This window comes from Petaurus breviceps, unplaced genomic scaffold (genome assembly GCF_028583685.1).
Source record: "Petaurus breviceps papuanus isolate PSGF00001 unplaced genomic scaffold, PetGlider_PUasm1.0 184, whole genome shotgun sequence".
Classification (NCBI taxonomy): Eukaryota; Metazoa; Chordata; class Mammalia; order Diprotodontia; family Petauridae; genus Petaurus; species Petaurus breviceps.
This window is the reverse complement of record NW_027185793.1, coordinates 13362768-13383925: the sequence shown is the minus strand read 5'-3', so window position 1 is coordinate 13383925 and position 21158 is coordinate 13362768. Positions and strand designations below refer to the sequence as shown.

Below are 21158 nucleotides of genomic sequence, written 5' to 3'. Positions count from 1 at the left end.
AACTTGCTCAAGGTTACACGGCCAGTTATTTCTGGGTGTGGTGCTGAACGCCTGAGCCCAGGATTCGATCTCCAGGTCGTCCCAACACTGGAGCTGGTGTTCTTACTCGCTGAGCCACCTGGCCGCCCCTACTTTCAAGTATTCTTGATGAAAAAGCCAGAATTGAACAGAAAATTTGACTTTCAAATAAAAGGAGCAAGAGAAGCGTGAGAAGGTAAACAGGAAAAAGAAATCATTAGGAATTTTTAAAAGTTGAACTATTTACATTCCTACATGGAAAAAACTATAATTGTAATTCATGAGATTTCTCTGTATGAGGATAGTTGAAGGGAATATATATGTATACATCCAAATATATGTATGAATAACAGGGTTTATGTGTATATAAATACTTATGTGAGTGTGTGTATGTGTGTATATGTGTATACATGTATACATATACATAGACAGTTGAATAGGAAGGGATGATATCTAAAAATAAAATTAAGAGATGAGACAGGAATATAATGAGAGAAGGAGAAAGAGAGAGATAGAATAGGGTAAATTATTTCATATGAAAGAGGCAATAGAAAACTGTTACAATGGAGGGGAAGAGCAGAAAAGTGAAAGGGAATGAGTCAACCTTACTCTCTTTGAATTTGGCTTAAGGAGGGAAAAACATACACATTCATTTGGGTATCTTACCCTACAGGAAAGTACAGGGGAAGGAATAAGAGGGGGTATGATAAAAGGGAGGGCAGTTTAGGGGAAAGGGTAGTTAGAAGCACACACTTTTTAAAAGGGACAGGGTCAAAGTAGAAAATACAATGAGTGGGGGGCAGGATAGGATGGAGGCAAATATAGTTAGTCTTTCACAATATAATTACTATGGAAACATTTTTCATATTGCTTATCTTCCAGTGGGGGTGGGTGAGGAGGGAAGAAGGGAAAGAATCTGGAAATCAAGGTTTTAAAAACAAATATTAAAAATTGTTTTTTTACATGCACCTGGGAAATAAGATATACAGGCACTGGGGTATAGAAATCCATATATCTCTCTCTAGCTATATCTTAAACATAAACTATTTTCTCTGAAAGTAGATTTGTTTTTTTAATTTTTATTTGTATTCCCAGCAATACAGTACATGATGGCAGGTACTTAAGATTGGCTTGCTGATTGATTACATCCTCCAGGAATGGAAAAAAGGGAAGTGTTTGGTGGAGGTAACCCTGACCTGAGGATTGTCAGAGAGGGAGAAATTGAAAGAAAAAGGAAAAAGATCCAAGGATTTAAACATGGAGGCAGTGATTTAAAGGATGATGGACTAGGAAACTAAAATGTGATCAAGGAACCAGGGGTCCTAATTAGGATAAAGAGTATATTGAGGAGGGTAAGCAGTGGAAAAGAGGTAGAAAGGCAGGAAATTGCTAATTCAGGATCTCAGGTAGAGCACCTTTGCTTTTTAATGAGGACTTGGGATGGCTGAGGGTCTGGTAAAGGAGACAGAGTTCTGACTCTGGAGTTAGAGAACTAAGGTTCAAATCCTGCATCTGATAATTGCTACCTGTGTAACCTTGGGTAAGTAACAACATCCCTGAACCTCAGCTTTCTTACCTGTAAAATAAGAAAGTAGGACCAGATCAGATATTAATTTTATTTAAAAGGCCCAAAAGAAGTCACAAAAGAATTTTTTTCTTTATACTTGACACTGGACAACTATGGAATATGCGTCCTAAAGAACTGACTCTAAATTTGGCAGCATAGGGTAACACAGCCCGATGGAGTCAGAGCTAGCCTTAGGGTCGCCCAGACTTGGATTCAAGGTTGTTAGGTCCTGTGCAAGTTAATTTATTTAGCTTCTCAGGTGCCCAGAAACCTTTGTAAGCTTCTAAGTTGCAGAAAAGTTGCCAATTTCCATAGACAGAGAACGTTCTTTTGCACGAATTTGCTATGTGATAGAATCACATGCTGATTGAGTTTATTTTTTAAAGGAATATAAAGTTTTTAATGTTAGGAGTCTATTTCATATTTAGCTTGTTTAAAGCATAACCACAGTGTTTTCAAATAGAACTGAGTAGTCCCTTTATGCAACAGAAAGTGGATTTTGGGAAGTGTTTTAAAGAAATATAAGAGAGGAGTGACCTGGGCCTATTCTTTAATACCTGACAAGTTATTTAGACTCTTGGAGCCTAGGCTTCTCACCTGTAAAAAGGATTAGTCCAACTCCCTCATTTTGCAGATGAGAAACTAAGGGATCTATAAGGTTTCTTCTAAATCTTTTGAACATCTTTATGTATAAGCAATATCACACAAAATTAGTTGGTAGTGCTTGTTCAAAGTGTTATAACTTCATAAAAAACATAGTTCATGGAGAATTGTACTAACATGATAATTTTTGCTATTATTCTTGTCTACCAGAATAGCTATGCTTTTCCCTAATAGGAGAGCTATGTGTCAGGGTCAATATTCCAAATTTGAAAAGAGACATTTCATTTATGTGAATGATAAAAATAACAGATCAAATAAACAATGTTAAATTAATTTCAGCACAATTTAGAATTGGTATAGAGGGAAGGAATTGCATTTTAGCATCATTCTAAGGATTTTAAGATAAATATAATATATTGCATAAAAATTAGGTTTGTGTAAGATGATATTTAATCAATTTAAGAACTTAACTCCCATCATCTTTAAAATTTAAACACTATACTTTCTTCTCAGCTAATGAAAAAGCTCATTAAAATGTTTATTTTCTAGCACTGAGGAACAACATTAAATGTCCAAGGTTTAAATTGCATACTATAAGAATCTTAGGATATTATTCTGGCTCGGAAAATCAAATTGTGAAGTATAACATTAATTTTTCATTAATATTAGCACAGATGACCTTCAAAATATGTTTATTTTGGAATGAAATTATTAAATTCTTATTGCTCCACTATTTTAATAATAATTTTCCCATAGAATTAAATCTTTACTTTAGAAAAATATTCAGGAACACTGTTTACATTATGCAAATGTATGTGTGTACATAAACATTCATGTCACACATACGTGCACATGTGTATATGCATACACACATACACGTGTGTGTTTATATATGAACTTACCAAGGCAATCAAACCCTGATGAACTTGACTGGAATCCTTCATTACATTCACACCGGTAGCTCCCAACAATGCTAATACCATTTTCACAGACTCCTGGCTTTGACCAACATTCATTTTCTTCTTTAGAAAAAACACCATGCAAACAATAAATACATAGGGAATAACAAGTCTCATGATTGCTTTTATGAACTAAATGTTGAGTTATCAGCTTTGCTAATATGGGGCACATTACCAACAGATTATAGATGATTTCTTTTTTATTTTTCAATAGCTTATTTATACGTTTATCTTTTTAAATTTTGAATTCTGAATTCTCACCTATCCTCAAACCCCATTCCCCACACTGACTGAGAAGGCACGAAGTATATCAATTATATATGTGAAATCATGCAAAGCATATTTCCATATTAGCCATATTGCAAAACAAAATGCAAAAAATAAAGTGAGAAGAGTATACTTCAATTTGCACTAAGAATTCATCATTTCTATCTCAGGAGGTAGATTATAGTTTTCATCATAAGTCCTGCAGAATTATCTTTGATTATTGTATTGATCAGATTAGCTACATTTTTCACAATGGATATTTTTCTGTCATAAAGAGAGATGCACAAATACGTTGTCACATACTGGTACAGGAAGCAAATGTATGTATTCAATGTTGTCATCTCTAGGTTAAAAGGTTTGTCTTAAATTTGGATTTCTTTTTAAATCACTTTCAAAAATTCAAAACAGTAGGTAGTCATTCACCTCAAAACATCTACTGAGTTTAGCAGACTGCAAACTCAGTATAAATCAACAGAGTGATGGAGCAGCCAAGAAGTGATAGGTTCTACTCTGACCCTATCAAATCATATCTGGAGTATTGTGTTTGACTCTAGGCACCACATTTGAGAAAGGGCATTGATAAGTCAGAATGTATTCACAAGAAGACAACCAGACATAGAGGGTTGGTGACAGCTAAATCTTGTGTGATCCTGACTATGCCTCCATGGTATTTGAAATTTTTTCTTTCTGGATGCTTGCAGTATTCTCACCTTGACTACAGACCTCTGGATTTTAGCTACACTATTCTTGGGAGTTTTCATTTTGGGGTTTCTTTCAGGAGGTAAACCAATGGATTCTTTCAATTTCTACTTTGCTCTGTGCCTGGTTCTAAGATACCTGGGAAGTTTCCATTTATAATTTTTTAGAACATAATATTTAACTCTTCTTTTTTATATGCATGGTTTTCAAGTAAGCTAATAATTTTTAAATAATCTCTCCTTGATGTATTTTACAGTTCAATTGTTTTTCCTAGGAGATAGTCATATTTCTTTTATTTTTCAGTCTTTTTCTTTTGTTGTTTTTGATGCCTCATGTAGTCTTAGCTTCCATTTGGACAAATCTAAATTTCAACAAGTTGTTTTCTTCAATGAGGTTTTGTTCCTCTTTTCCCATGCTGTTAATTCTCTTTTCATAAACTTTCTTCCATTGTTCTCATTTATTTTGTTCTTTTTTGTTTTGGGCTTGTTTTGTTTTGCTTTTTAGAGGGGGGAAGGCAGGGCAATTAGGGTTAAGTGATTCACCCAAGGTCACATGGCTAGTAAGTGTTAAGTGTCTGAGGCTGGATTTGGACTCAGGTCCTCCTGACTCCAGGGACAGTGCTGTATTCACTGCAACCCCTAGCCACCCTTCTCATTTGATTTTTTAAAAATTATTTTTAACTTCTCTAACTTTTCCAGGAATTCTTTTGTGCCTTATTTCAAACCTGTTATTTTTTTTGAGGCTTTGCTTACATACATTTTCAATCATTATCTTCTTCTATGTTTGAATCTTGAGCTTCCTTGTCACATCACCTCTTTATAGTCAAGTTCTTTTTTGTTAGCTTCTACTCATACGTCTTGACTTTGGGATTTATATTATTATTTGGCTCTATTTACTTCGGCGGGTGAGGCACAAGCATTTCTGGCCTGAGTCTCTGTCTTGTTATGGTGTTCACATGCTTTCATGCCTTAGTCTGGGAAAATGCAAGTTTTCAATGCTTCCAAAGTGATGTGATACAAGGAGAGGTCTCTTCCTAGTTTGAGCTCTGCAAGCTCTAATTTTTAGCTTGTGTGTGGTTGAGTTTCATTAGAATAATACTGGACTCAGTCACAGTTATCTTCACTGGGAGGCTTACAGGCTTAGAGCAACTGAATTGCTGATTCCCCTTTGGTCTTGCTCAGGTTATTCCTCCACTGTAGATTTATGTGCTGGGCTGAAGGTTAGAACTAAGTCATCCCTTTACTCCTGGGTTTGGTGAACACGGCTGTTTCTGGAACTTATTTCTTGCTCTTTATACAGGTAGTGCCCCTGCTCTCATGACCATTCCTCTTCACTTTCAAACTATGTCTTGGGACTGCATCTGTTTTTGCTCCCAGTGCTAGTTTGGGGGTCTGCTGCTCTGGCATTCACTTTTAGCCCCATTACTGGAATCCTTCCCACTTCTGTGGTCTGCCAGGCCCCAGGGTATCCACAGGTCTTGCTATCTTCCTAAACAGCCGTGGACTGGAAAAATGGCTTGCTGCATGTGACTTTAGGTCTCGTGACAAAGTGATTTCGGCTTTCCCATTCAAAATTCATTTAAGGTAAAAATCTTTTTTCTTACTCTGTCATTTTTGCCCAGCCAGAACTGAGAAATAGGTCAATACAATTTTAGAGATGACTAGAGATTTATTATCAAAACATAACAGAATACTACAAAAGAAATACAGATAAATAAAAGGTGACTGAGAAAATATCTAACCTGCTTGTTTTATTTTCTTTTAAAAATCGTTATGAAAATGAGGTATGTCTACCTTAGGAATATACTTGATGCGAACATGAAAAGAGAAAAGGAAGATGTTTTCAGATGATTTTCTATAGAAATCCTATATTTGTAACCAAAGCAATGATCACAAAGTGTACAGTATATAAGATATTGATTTTGATGTATTATTTCTTGGTTTTAAAATACTATTTGACCCAATAGATCAAAATGCAACCTAGAAGGCTTTAGGCATAATATCTGAATTATTAAAATCACAAAAGACCTTCTAATACATGATTTACTTATATCAAATAAGAATTAAAATTGTGAGGATGCCTTAAGATGTCACCAGAGTCTTGAAAGCAGTGTCGTGGCAAAGCTCAAACAAAATAAAGATTCCCTTTTGTAGGCTAGGTTATCTAGATGCTCTTATTTGCAGATGTCACTGTACCCATTGTTTTAGTATAGGTGTGGGGAATCTGTGACCTCTAGGCCACATGTGGTCCTCTAGGGCCTCAGGTGTGGTCTTTTGACTGAATCCAAGTTTTACAGAACAAATCCTTTTATTAATGGAATTTGTTCTGTGAAGCTTGGATTCAGTCAAAGGGCCACAATTGAGGACATAGAGGGCTACATCTGGCCTGGAGGCTATAGATTCACTACCCCTATTTTAATCTCTGGATCAACATAAAGCCTCCAGAATATAAAGAAATTCATTCAAATTTTCACAGTGGTAAAATAAAGATAATAAAAAATACATATTGACTAGAGTATGACATACAATTGGATTTACAATCCATTGAATTTATTCATCAATTATCTTAGATAAATCCTAGTAGACTAAAAATTGAGTGGTAGTAAGGGGAATGATGGACCATGAACTGTTTTAATGATTCCAAAGTGCATGCTACCACAAACGTTTATCTTTTTTAATATAATTATTCCTCTGATGACATTACCATAAACTGTGAAACCTAATGATCAAAGAAGACTTAAAATTACACAAACCCAATGACCCAAAATGACACAGAGAAGCTAACCTCCTGCTGAACACAGCCCGACACACTGGCAGGAAGGGGCCAGCACAGCACTCTGGGAGCCGAGACCAGCCCTGCTGGAATGGGATGTTTTAGCCTCACGGTGGCCACAAGCAGCCACCAGCTGGAGGGACTTCAGATCACCAGCAGCTGTGGCAGTTTCCAGAATTATCAACCCATCGATACTAAGGACAAAGTGAGAGATCAGTGCAGTGAAGGAGCCATGAGGCATCACAGCCCTGCAGCTGCCTCCACGTGGCTGCTTCAGAGCTCTGGGCCTGCAGATTGCAGGGGGACCAAGAAACCAGTCTAAGGGGTAATCACTCTTGCTGTAACATGCTTGGATCTGGATCACTGTCTGGGGTGGAGGTCCTGGGGTGTGTGACCAGTGTGCCAGAGCTTGTGGAGGTTTCGGAGAGGGCACCCAACTAATAGTTCCAGCAGCTGAGAAAACCCCAGTGATTGAGACATGGCTCCCCCCTCTGGTAGCAGAGTTCTACTGTGTCAAAAAGCTCAAAAGTCAAGTAATTGAGTGGCAAAATGAGCAAGCAAAGGAAACAAGGCAAGCACAGCTCTCTGACTTTGGATTCCTTTTTTGGGGACAAAAAAGATTGGAGCATGGAAGAGGAGGAAGACAGCGCAGGAAGAGCTACTGCACCAGAAGCTTCCAAGAAAAGAATAAGCTGCTTAAAGGCCATAGAGGAGCTTAAGAAGGATTTTTAAAACCAAATGAGAGAAGTGGAGGAATAATTGGGAGGAGAAATGAGAATGATGTGAGAAAATTATAAAATGAGAGTCAACAACCTGACTAAAGAAAGTAACACCTTAAAAAATAGACTAACTAAAATGGCAAAAGAGGTTCAAAAAGAGAATGAGAAGGAGAATGCCTTAAAAAGTTGAATTTGCCAGAAGGAAAAAGAATCTCAAAAGCTCACGGAAGAGAATCATTCCTTCAGAATTAGACTGGAGCAAGTGGAAGCTAGTGACTTTATGAGAAATCAGGTTACTATTCAACAGATCCAAACAAATGAAAAAATAGAAGGCAATGTGAAATATCTCATTGAAAAAAAAAACAATGACCTGGAAAATAGATCGAGGAGAGATAATTTAAAAATTATTGGACTACCTGAAAGCCATGATCAAAAAAAGAACCTAGAAATTATCCTTCAAGAAATCCTCAAGGAAAATTACCCTGATATTTTAGAACCAGAGGGCAAAATAGAGATTGAAAGAATTCACCAATCACCTCCCGAAAAAGATCCCAAAAAGAAAACTCCTAGAAAAATTATAGCCAGGTTCTGGAGTTCCCTAATCAAGGAGAAAATATTAAAAGCAGCCAGAAAGAAACAATTTGAATACTGTGGAAACACAATCAGTATAACACAGGATCTGGCAGCTTCTATACTGATGGATGAAAGGGCTTGGAATATGATATTCTGAAGGTCAAAGGAGCTGGGATTAAAACCAAGAATCACCTACCCAGCAAAACTGAGTATCATGTTTTTGGGGGAAATATGGTCATTCAATAGAATAGAGGACTTTCAAGCATTCTTGATGAAAAAGCAGAGTTGAATAGAAAATTTGATACTCAGATACAAGAAGCAAGAGAAGCATGAAAAGGTAAACAGGGAAAAGAAATCATAAGGAACTTATCAAAGTTGAACTACTTATATTTCTACATGGAAAAATGATAATTGTAACTTATGAAACTTTTCTCAGTATGAAAATAGTTTAAGGGAATAGAAATGCATTTATATGTCTATATAGGAGGGTTATATGGGCATATGAATACATATGTGAATGTGTGTATATATGTTTACAGGTATACACAGATAGAGGGCACAGGACCAGTTGAATAGGAAGGGATGATACTTAAAAGGTGAAATTAAGAGGTGAGAGAAGAATATAATGAGAGGAAATGGGGAGAGATAAAATGGGGTAAGTTATCTCATATAGAAGAGGCAAGGGAAAACTGTTACAATGGAGGGGAAGAACAGGAAGGCAAAAGGGAATGAGTCAACCTTATTCTCATTGAATTTGGCTTAGGGAAGGAATGACATGAGAGGGGGGATGATAGAAGGGAGGGCAAACAGAGACTGGGGGGAGGAAAGTTGGAAGCACCCACTTTTGAAAAGTGACAGTAGAAAAGTAGAGAATAGAACAAATGGGGGGTGGGATAGGATGGAGGGAAATATAGTCAATCTTTCTCAATATATCCACTATGGTAATGTTTTGCATAGTTACACATGTACAACCTGTATTGAATTACTTATCTTCCCAGTAAGGGTGGGTGACAAAGGATGTAAGGAAAAAATCTGGAATTCAAAAGTTTAAAATCAATTGTTTAAATATATATATATATATAATTATTATTATTTTACATTTAACTGGGAAATAAGATATACAGGCACTGAGGCATAGAGATCCATCATGCCCTACTGGAAATTTGGAGGGCGAATAGGGGAAGATATGGGAGAGAGCAGAATGGGGAAGGGGATATTCAGTGGGATTGCTGTTTGGGGTGGTGGGTAGGGGAAAATGGGGAGAAACTTTGTAACTCAAAATCTTGTGGAAATGAATGATGTTAACTAAAAAAAATTTAATGTTTAAAAAATCATATCAGAGAGGTAGAAGAAAGACTGTGAAAAGAAGTGATAGTGATAGAAGAGAAGTATGAAAAAAGTCAACATCTGGGAAAAAGAAAACTGCTTAAAAAGTAGAATTGGTCAAATGGAAAAGGCGATGAAAAAATCCACTGAAGAAAATAGCTCCTTAAATGGTATAGTTGGCCAAATGGAAAAGAAAGTACAAAAGCTAGTTGAGGGAAAGAACTCTTTAAAAGGTAAAATTGGGCAAGTGGAAGCTAGTCACTCTATTATAAATCAAGAATAAGACAAATTCAAAAGAATGAAAAAATAGAAGAAAATGTAAAATAACTTGTGGGAAAAACAATGACCTGGAAAACAGAGAGACAGTATCAGAATCAATGAACAATCTGAAAGCTATAATAAAAAGCAGGACCTGGACAGCATTTTTTAAGAAATTGTCAAGGAAAACTGCCCTGTTATCCTGGAACCAGAGGGCAAAACAGGCATTGAAAGAATCCACTGATTCCCTCAGGAAAGAAATACCAAAATAAAAACTCCAATGAATATTATAGCCAAATTTCAGAGTTATCAAATCAAGGAAAAATACTACAAGTGGCCAGAAAGAAACAATTGAAATATTGTGGCATCACACTCAGGATCACTCAGGACTTGGCAGCTGCAACATTAAAGAATAAAAGTCATGGAACATGATATTTCAGAGGGAAAAGGAAGTAGGCTAACCAAGAATCACTTACTCGACAAAATTAAGCATAATACATCAAGGGAAAAAATGTTGTTCAATGAAATATAAATAGACTGAAATAGATTCAGTCAGTGGTCTACACTTGAGGACCAGAGGGCCATATATGACCTTGAGACATAATCAGCTGAATACAGAAATCTATCTTACCCGACAGGGAAGTAGGAGGGGAGGAGATTAATTAAAGGGGGGGGGGGGGGGGTTAGGGACTGACTGACAAAAGGGAGGGCCGATCAGAGGTGGTAGATAGAAACAAAAAAAAAAACTGGTGAGGAGGGAAGGGGTAAAAGAAGAGAGAGGACATACAGGAGGAATAATAGGATAGAGGGAAATACACAGATAGTAATCACAACTGTGCATGTGAATGGAATGAAGTCTTCCATAAAACAGAAGTGAATAAAAACCAGAATCCTACAATATGTTGCTTACAAACAACACATCTGGAGCAGAAAGTCACACACACACATAGAGTAAAGGTAATGGGCTGGAGAAGAATCTATTATGCTTCAGATGAAGTAAAAGTAAAAGCAAATATGGACCTAATTAAAAGACATAAGGAAGGAAACTACATCTTCCTAAAAGGCAACATAACCAATGAAGCAATCAAATTAGAAGAGCAAGAAATACTCTGTCAGTTCTATGGGGAAGGGAAGAAATAGTGACCAAAAAAGAGATAGAGAGCATTACAAAATGTAAAATAAATAATTTTGATCATATTAAATTGAAAAGCTTTAATACAAAAAAAAACCCAATGCAACCATGATTAGATAGAAAATAGAAAGCTAGGGAACAATCTTCACTGTAAGTGTCTCTGATAAAGGACTTGTCTCTCAAATATTTAGAGAAATGAGTCAAATTTATGAGAATACAACCATTCCCCAATTCAGAGAAGGTCAAAAGACATGAACAGGAAGTTTTAGAAGGAGGAATCAAAGATAACTATAGGCATATGAAGAATTGTTCTAAATTACTTTTAATTGGAGAAATTCAAATTAAAACAACTCTGAAATACCACTTCACACCAATCAGATTGGATAATATGACAAAAATGGAAAAGGACAAATCTTAGAGTGGATGTGGGAATATTGGGACACTAATGCACTATTGGTGGAGTTGAGAACTGATCTAACCAGAGCAATTTGGAACTATGCCCAAAGGGACATCAAACTGGGCATACCCTTTGACCTAGCAATGACTCAGTCTGTATCCCAAAGATATGATAAAAAGGTAAATAGACTACATGTGCAAAAATATTTATAGAAGCCCTATTTGTATTGACAAAATATTGGAAACTAAGGGGATTCACATCAATTGGAAAATGACTGAACAAGCTGTGGTATATGAATGTAATAGAATACTATTTCATAATCAGAAACAACAAACAGGTACATTTCAGAAAAACCTGGAAAGATTTGTATGAACTGATGCAAAGTGAAATGAGCAGAAGCAGGAAAACACAGCCACATCGTGTGATGATCAACCATGAATGACTCAGCTTTTCACACAAACACAGTGATCCAAGCCAAGTACAAAGGACTCACAATGGAGAATGCTACCAATATCCAGATAAAGAATTGATGGATTCGGAATGTAAATCGAAGCATATTTTTTCACTTGATTTATTATTTCTTATGTTTTTTTCTTTTGATCTGTTTCTTCCACAACTGCGATGAACATGGAGTTATGTTCTATATGATAGTATACATACATACATATATATATATATGGACTTTCTACATATATGCACTATATCAAGCATTTTAAGAAGAGGGGAGGGGAAGGAGAAGAAAAATTTGGAACTCAAAATTTTGTAAAAATGAATGCTAAAAATGTTCAATAAGTAAGTAATTGTGGGAAAAATAAAATACTATTTGAAAAAAAGATAAAGGATTGAATGAGCATCACGGGATTGGTTGGTTGCTCGGTTGTTCTTTATTCTCAAAGAGGTTCAAAATGTCATCACTATGTGATAGCTAAGGTACAGTGACTGTGGCTGATCAGACCAAAATGAACTCAGAAGGCTTTGCACAAATAGTCCACATGAACATGTGGAGTGCAGATGTCTCTAAATTTGTGCATCTCAGCTTTCTTTTGAGCTACTGCAATTCTGCTTTTTATAGAGCACAGTGACTTCTTTGATGTGGGCATGCTGTGCTGAATGGTCCTTTGCCAGGATCTTCCATGTCGTGCAACTGATTCCAAAGTTCTTAGAGAGAACTTGAAAGTGTTCTTGTACTACTTCTTCTGACCACCATGTGAATATTTGCCTTGTATGAGTTCTCCTTAAAATAGTCTTTTAGGCAAATGTACATTTGGCATTCAAAAACAACATGACAAGCTCATCAGACTTGCCCTTTCTGTCGTAGAATTTTAATGCTTGGCAGTTTAGCTCAAGAAAGGACTTCAGTGTCTGGTACTTTATATCTCTCTAGATGATCTTTAGAATCTCTCTAAGACATGTCAAATGGAAGTAATTCAGGTTCCTGGAATGATGCTGGTAGACTGCTCAGGTTTCACAAGCAAAATTTTTTTCAAAGGGATCAAACTGGTCATTGCATTAGTGTTTAGTTGCCTTTTACAGTTGTTTTCCTTTAGATCACTGCAGTAATGTATCTGGTTCTGGTTCACTTCAGTCACTCAGGTTTATAATCTTGGATTCTGAACTTGTCTTCACCTCACATATCCAGTCAGTAGCCAGATCTTCTCATGTCCTCCTTCACAAGATGTTGCACATCTGACCCCTGCTCTCCACTCACAACTACAACTTTGGTTCAGGTCATCATCACCTTTTGCCTAGATTATTCCAGCACCCTAGTTGGTCTTCCTCCTGCCTCCAGTGTCTGCTGCCAGAGTGCTTTTCCTTAAAGCAGGCAGATCTGACCATGCAACTTCCCCATATTAAACAAGGACTTCCTATTGTCTTTAGGATAAAACGTCTATTTATTCCAACAGGCATGAAGGAGGTTGAAGCAGGTGCTATGAACCACTTAGAGCTTGGTCAGACATCAAAGACTCTGAGATAATCCACTGCATTGTGGGCCAACCCCAGTCACCTTGACTTTTGTCTTGCCAGTGGACTTTGATGACTCTGTATGAAAGAGTGGGACCAATGACTGTACAACTCTGCTTCACTTAAATCCAATTAAGACACAAGTCCTTACCCTATGATGTCCCTGATCTTCTTTTAAAATTAAGAATGAGGGGCGTCTAGGTGGTGTGGTGAATAGAGCACTGGCCCTGGAGCCAGGAGGACCTGAGTTTAAATCCAGCCTCAGACACTTAACACAAAGACTAGCCACGTGACCTTGGGCAAGTTACTTAACCCTCCAATTCCCTCCAAAAGGCAAAAAAAGTAAGAATGAATAACAAGGATAAAATGTAAATCCCAGTGTTTAGCTTTCAAAGTCCTATACAACCTGGTCCTAATCTCCTATGGCTGTCTCTCAACTCTGGGAATTCTCTCTGGTTGTCCACCATGCCTGGAATACTCTCTTCTTTTCTGTGGTGACTATTGAACCCTCTGCCTTCTTAATTAATGCTATCTTTTGCTGGAAGTCTTCTCCAGCCCACCTTAATTTTAGTGCCTTACCTCCATCAATTATTTCCCATTTACCCTGTATATAGTTTCCTTTCTATATATTTGTTTGCATGTTGTCTTCACCATTAGATTGTTAGGCCCCTGAGGGCAGGGATTGTCTTTAGCCTCTTTTTGTATCACTAGCATTGAGCACAAGTGACTGGCACAGAGTACTTGCTTAAAGTTTACTGAATGAGTGATTGATCTCATCTAGGTCCCTGTCATGAGGCAGTATCCTAAAGCTGAAAAAATTGTATTCCTACTAAGTTTATTATACTGTGTAAACAGTAAATCTAAAACTACATACATATATTTTTCAAGTACTTTCTCCAAGACATAAATAATTATACATTTCACTAGACAATACTGGAAAAAATAGAAATATTTTGATACTTTCTCAGGATATACTTAAGCTACTTGAGAAATAAAAAAAGTTATATAATTATTTCCCTACCCTAATTCCCCCATCCTAGACTGAGTAGCATAAAATTAGGCTGACAATAGTGTCTCAATAAATGACTGAAAAAGCTGTTAAGCTATCTACAAGGGACTAAGTTAAGTGTTAGAGATACAAATTCAAGAAAGCAAAATAGACCCTAGTCTTAAAGCCCCATACTAATAGAGAAGGCAATACACATGTAGTAGGGGTCAGGGAGGAATGTTTTAGTTAGAGATGTCAGAGGGAATGGGGATTGGTTCCGTAAGGAAATGACTACATATCCTTTTAGGAATGGAGGTAGAGTTGAAAAGAGGGTTAGTGACAGTGAGAGAGGGACAGTAACACATGGCATTGAGATGCTAAGAGAAAGAAAATTAATGAATTTCTTGATGGTCTTGGCATAGTGGTGAAACAGAAATCCAGTTTTGAGCTGTGTCAGTCATTTGACCCCTTTCAGGCTTTATTTCTTTATTTTTATCTATATCTTTATCTGATAATGGGCATAATAATGCCCATACTATCCAACTCACTGAGGATTATTCTGAGAAAAGGGTTTTGTAAACCCTAAAGCACTATATAAATGCAAACCCTATTGTCCATAATTTCAGTTGAAACTATACTGCTTTTTCTACCTAAATTAATTTACTTATTCAGTACCATACCAATCAAACGACAAAAATTATATTATAGAACTAGAAAAACTAAGAAAATTAATCTAGAAGAAAAAAAGGTCCAGAATATCAAGGGAATTAATGAAAAGAAATGCTAGGGAATGTAGCCTGTCATACCAGATCTTAAATTGGATTATAAAGCAGCAATCCAATCATTAAAACTACTTGGTACTGGATAAGAAACAGAGCGGTAGATTAGCGGAATAGGTTAGTTACAAAAGACACAATAGTCAATTACTATAGTATTCTACTGTTTGATAAATCCAAAGAATCCAGCTTCTGGGATAAGAACTCACTATTTGACAAAAATTGCTGGTCAAACTGAAAAAATAATATGGCAGAAACTGGGCATAGATCAACGTCTTATGTCGCATACTAAAATAAAATCCAAATGGCTACACAATTTAGACATAAAGGTTGATACTATAAGCAAATTAGGAGAGCAAGGAATAGTTTGCCTGTCAGATTTATGGAGGATGGGGGAATTTATGATCAAACAAGAGATAGAGAACATTATGAAATGCAAAATGGATAATTGTGATTACATTAAATTGAAAAGGTTTTGCACAAATGAAGCCAATGCAACCAAGATTAGGAGGGAAGCAGAAAATTGGGAAAGAATTTTTACAACCAATGTCTCTGCTAAAGGGCTCATTTCTAAAATATATAAAGAACTGAGTCAAATTTACAAAATATAAGTCATTCCCCACTTGATAAATAGTCAAAGGATATGAACAGGCAGTTTTCAGATGAAGAAATTAAAGCTATCTATGATCATATGAAAAAATGTTCTATATCACTGTTGATTAGAGAAATGGAAAGCAAAACAACTTTGAGGTACCACATCTCACTGGTCAGATTGGCTAACATGACAAAACAGGAAAATTATAAATTCTGGACATGTTAGAAAATTGAACATTAATTCATTGTTGGTGGAGTTGTGAGCTAATCCAAACATTCTGGAGAGCAATTTGGAGCTATGCCCAAAGGGCTGTAAAAATGTGCATGCTTTTTGACTCAGTAATACAATTTCTAGGTCTGTATCCCAAAGAGATCATACAAATGGGAAAAGGACACAAATGTACAGAAATATATATAGCATCTCTTTTTTGTTGTGGCAAAGAAGAGGAAGTTGAGGGGATGCCCATCAATTGGGGAATGGCTGAACAACTTGTGGCATATGAATGTAATGGAATACTATTGTGCTATAAGAAATGATGAACAGGTATACTTCAGAAAAAACCTGGAAAGACCTTTATGAACTGATTCTGAGTAAAGAGAGCAGAACCATAAGAACACTGTACATAGTAATAGTGACATTGTGTGATGACTGACTTTGATAGATTTAGCTCTTTTCAGCAATACAAGAACCTAAAATAACTCCCAAATACTCATGATGGAAATGCCATTCACCTGCAGAGAAAGAAATATGGAGTTTCAATGCAGCTAGAAGCATACTATTTGCTCCATTTTTTGTTTTGTTTTGTTTTTTCTTTCTCATGGTTCCTCCCATTCATTCTAATTCTTCTATACAATATGACTAATGTGAAAATATGTTTAATAAGGTGTATTTGTAGAGCATATTTTGGACTACATGATGTCTTGGGGCAGAAGAGGTGGAGAAACTTAAAAACTTATGGAAGTGAATGTTGAAAACTTAAAATAAATGAATTTATTAAAAAAGACAAGTTCACCAAAGATGTTCAGTGTTTTCTTTTTATGTATTTCCTTCACTGTCTGTATCTTCTAAAGTACTACTCTGATGCCTTTTCTTTCCTGACCTATCTGCAATGTATGACACTGTTGATCACCCTCTTCTCCTAGATACTGTCCTCTCTGGACTTTCATGACAATGCTCTATCCTGGTTCTTAAGGTTTGGGTCAGGTCTTGCAGGTCCTATGTTGACTTGCTGAGCTATGCTAAAACAATTCTGAGTATGGATCTGGCCAAAGATCAATAGGACAAAATTCAGAGAAGCTCATAAGCACACTGGTAGGCAGGACATGTATTTGGCAGCCACAGTTATACTAAATGGCTGTAAGTGTGATACATCATTAGACTTGAGTCTGAATAGTGGCTGTGTAGCTTTGGCTAAGTCACTGAGCTAGCCAGAAAGCCAACGTTATCTGTAAAAGGAGCATAATCATAGATCCTTGAAAGTATTCACTATGTCATAACTCATAAACTACATGTAGGAATAACAAAAAATGATAAAATAATAATAGTAATAAAATGACAATAATAGAAATAACGTATCATTGATATTTATCTCACACATTAAGGTGTGAAGAGTAACTAAATACCTTTAGGATTATTTGGATTTTAATGGCTGACAGTAGCGATGTATGGCTGTGAGAGTTGGAATATAAGGAAAGATAAGCACTGAAAAATTGATGCTTTTGAATTGTGGTGCTGGAGAAGACTTTGGGGAGTCCCTGGCACAGAAAGGAGGTCAAATCAGTCAATATTTTAAAAAAACTAATTCAGGCTATTAACGGGAGGGTCAAACACTGAAGGTGAAGCTTATATACTTTGGCCACTTAATGAGAAGACGGAAGTCACTGGAAAAGACCCTGATGTTGGGAATGATAGTAGGCAAAAGGAAAAGGAAATTGCAGAAGATGTGTCATGGAAACGCCAAATATGAACTTGGACAGACTTTCAAGAGAGAGTCGAGGCTAGAAGGGCCAGCCATGCTATGGTACATAGGATCACACAGAATTGGACATGACTGACTGAACAACAACCCTGAAGTTGCTTAAAGTGGGTGCAAAAAGGAAAGACTAGAAGCCAGGGTCATCTCTGATAAATAGAGAGGTAAAAGTTTTAGTTATTGATACTTTTAACAGAAAACTGAGAAGCAGTCCAACTTCCTATTTTTGTACTATCTTTAAGAGTACTTAAAACCTAGAAAGACTTACATGAATGAATGAAAAGTGAAGTGAGCAGAACCAGGAGAACATTGTACCCAGTGATATCAATATTGTGATAATTAATCATGAAAAACTTGGTTACTCTGATCAAGACAACAATCCGTGACAATTCCAAAGAACCCATGGCACTTCCTCCAGAGAGAGCTAATGAACTCTGAGTCCAAATTGAAGATGACTTTTTCACTTTCTCTATGTTTCTTGCTTATTATTTTCTTTTTATTTTGCAACACAGCTAATTTGTAAATATGCTTCACATTATTTCACATACATAATTGATATTTTGCATGCTTTCTTAGTGGATGGGAAAGGTTAAAAGGGGAAGGAGAGAATTTGGATGCTAAAAATGAATGCTAAAAATAAATAAGTAGTATTTTTAAAAAATAAAGTATACTGCTTTTGTAGATCATTATTAAAAACACCCAGAAACCTGTGCCTAAGAATCCTAAGAATAGCTTAGTTAAATGTTTACAGTGTTTAAGACATTAACTCTGCTGTGAGGCACATAAGAAGCATTTCAAATGCATACTTAAATACAAAATTTTCTCTATTTTTATTTATTTTGGAATATTTCTAAGGATTAAGACTGAAATTATTTCTCACCCATGCAGATGATCTGGTCTTGTGATGCTTTAAAGCCACTGTGAGAGACATATTGATCTTGCAAATTCACACATAAGCCATGACTATAAACATTAGGAATTTCCAAACATTCATTATGATCTAAAACAAAAATGTAAAATATATAATAAGCATAGCAGATATTTGTTATGATTTCTAATAATATTCTATTACACATTTATGTTCCACAATTTGTTTAGCCACATCTAAGGATATCTACTTGTTTTAAGCTACTTACTTCTCCAAAAGTACTGCTATGAATATATTGGTATGCATAAGGCTTCTTCTCATTTCTATCATTTGCTGTGTATGAGGTATTTTGATTTGAGTATCTTATTTTTAGTGATTTGGAGACATTTCATATGATATTGCAAATAACTAGTTTTTTAAAATAAATTTTATTGATATTTTTATCACTTCCATTTCCCTTGTGTCTCTATCCCATATCCTCCTAGAGAATCACCCCCCTTTTAACAAAGAATTTTTAGAAATGAAGATAAAAATATCAGCAAAACCATTAAAAGCATAAAAATCTGACATAATATGCAATTTTCCACACCAGTGGATTCCCACCTCTATAAGAAGTAGAGGGAGGTTGTAACGGGAATGTAAATTTTTAAGATCTTCCCTGCCCCTAGGCTAAAGTGCACCTGGAGCCTGGAGTGGGAGGCTTGTTTTTCAGTAGATACTTTTTGATTGGCCAGTGGGTCCAGAAGGTTGTTACATTCTCTGAGCCAGGAGCAGGCTATATAATCCCTGATGTGAGGCTTTGCTTTGGGGCTCACTTTGAGAAGTGTTCTGTGATTTGATCAGATGAGACTCTGGGAAGCCATTGTTGAGAGCCTTCCAGCTTTGAAAAACCCAGATGTTGATTTGGTATGGATGTAATGGTTGAACAGTTTGGAAACTTGTCTACTTGATTTGTTTCTCTGTCTTGATAATTCTGTCTGTATACTCTGAAGTTCGGGGTGCTGACCTTTTTCCCCTGAACTAAACGATACATATTTGACTGATAAAAGTAATCTTGTTAACCCGTTTTGAGTTGCTTTCCTTTAACAAAGCAGATCTAAGAACCTGTGCTGGCAACCACCCTGGGGACGCTGGGGTGCTTGCTGCTACAGAGGTATTGTCTCATGTTTTTTTATTATAATTTCACTACTCAGTTTCCATTTTTTTTGTTTTAATTTTAAATTTACATTATAATCACTGTGGATATTGTTCTGGCTTTGCTTACTTTTACTTTGCAACAGATCATGTAAGTCTTTTAATACTTCACTGAATTTATCATGTTCTTTGTTTCTTATAGAAAAATAGTATTTCATTACATTCACATACCATAAACCGTTCAGACACTCCCTAATCAATGAGTATCGACTTTTTTATTTAGTACTTTGGTACAACAAAAAGTGTTTTTTTAACAATTTTGACATGGATTTGAGCCTTTATTTATCAATGACCATCTGGAAGCATATACCTGACAGTAGCATCTCTGGGACAAAGGATATGGACAAAGCAAAATAATTATAATTCCAAGTTATAACTCCAACAATATTAGTCTATCATTCCAAAACCCCTTCAACTTTGATCCATCCTGCCTTTTTTCATCTTTGACAATTTGCTAGATATGAGGGAAAGCCTCAGTTTTTTTTATTGAAAAGATTGACTTGAAATGTTGGGCTTAATAGGAAAGTATTTGTAGAGCTCTTATCAGATTGCGTGTCACCTTGGGGAAAGGGGGCCAGGGTGGGAGAGAAAATTTTAAACTCAAGGGATCATAGAACTGAATGTTGTAAACTAAAAGTAGATAAACAAATTTAATAAAATAAATTTTTAAAAAGAAATGTTTGGTTTTAAATTATTTGCATGGAGTATTTTGTCTTATGGGTGTTAGTACTTTAAAATTCTTATTTGAGATTGTTTATATTGAAACAATATATTTTAAAATATCAGTTTCTGTGATATGTCCTTTTGCCAATACATATTCAGTCCAATTTCTAACATCTGCTATATGTGTAATTTAAAAGAAAGTTTAGTTTTTCATAACAATGAAAGTATTTTTCACAAAAGATTCATACACTTTCATTAGGCAATACTTAGTGAGGCACTTTATTATTTAGCATTATGTTTTGATTAACTGGTACTGAGGCAAACAAAACCCTTAGCCTTCTGTATGAAACTAGGAATCAAAAGCACGGAATAAGAAGATTCGATATTGTACAAAACCCATAAATATTAGTATTTTAAAAACTACCTTTGTGATGTCTTTTGATAAGAGTTTAAGAAATCACTGTGAAAAGCTATGCTAATTTTAGCTGTTAAAGTCCATTTAACAGTCATAGAGAACCTAAGATCCACAAACTGGGAAACATGCAATTAAAAAAAAAAAACTAAAGAACTACAGCTGGAGTAATTAACAATATAATATGCATGGTACAGTGATTTACACAGTACAATTCCTGGTGTAGTGGACAGATTAATAGATTAGGAGTGAGAAGATCAGTTCTAGTTTCAGTTATGCAACTATGTAGCTGTTAGTCAAAGAATTTAACCAGAAAGTCTTCTTCTCAATCATACCAAATTACCTAGTTATTAATGGACATTTTAGAAAAGTTTCTCAATTATAGGAATTAAATTAAAAAGGCTAAAATTTTTAGAAGACCTTCATTTCCAGAGCATT

The 21158-nt window shown here is 35.8% G+C and overlaps 1 protein-coding gene across 1 annotated transcript in view; it reads right to left on the bottom strand.

Moving 5' to 3' along the window:
- LOC138161219 (fibrillin-2-like) overlaps window positions 1-21158 on the bottom strand; it is a 152583-nt gene that overhangs the window by 51122 nt on the left and 80303 nt on the right. The window contains 1 exon segment of the mRNA XM_069088046.1: window positions 3091-3210. Within this exon segment, the coding sequence (XP_068944147.1) occupies window positions 3091-3210 (120 nt within the window).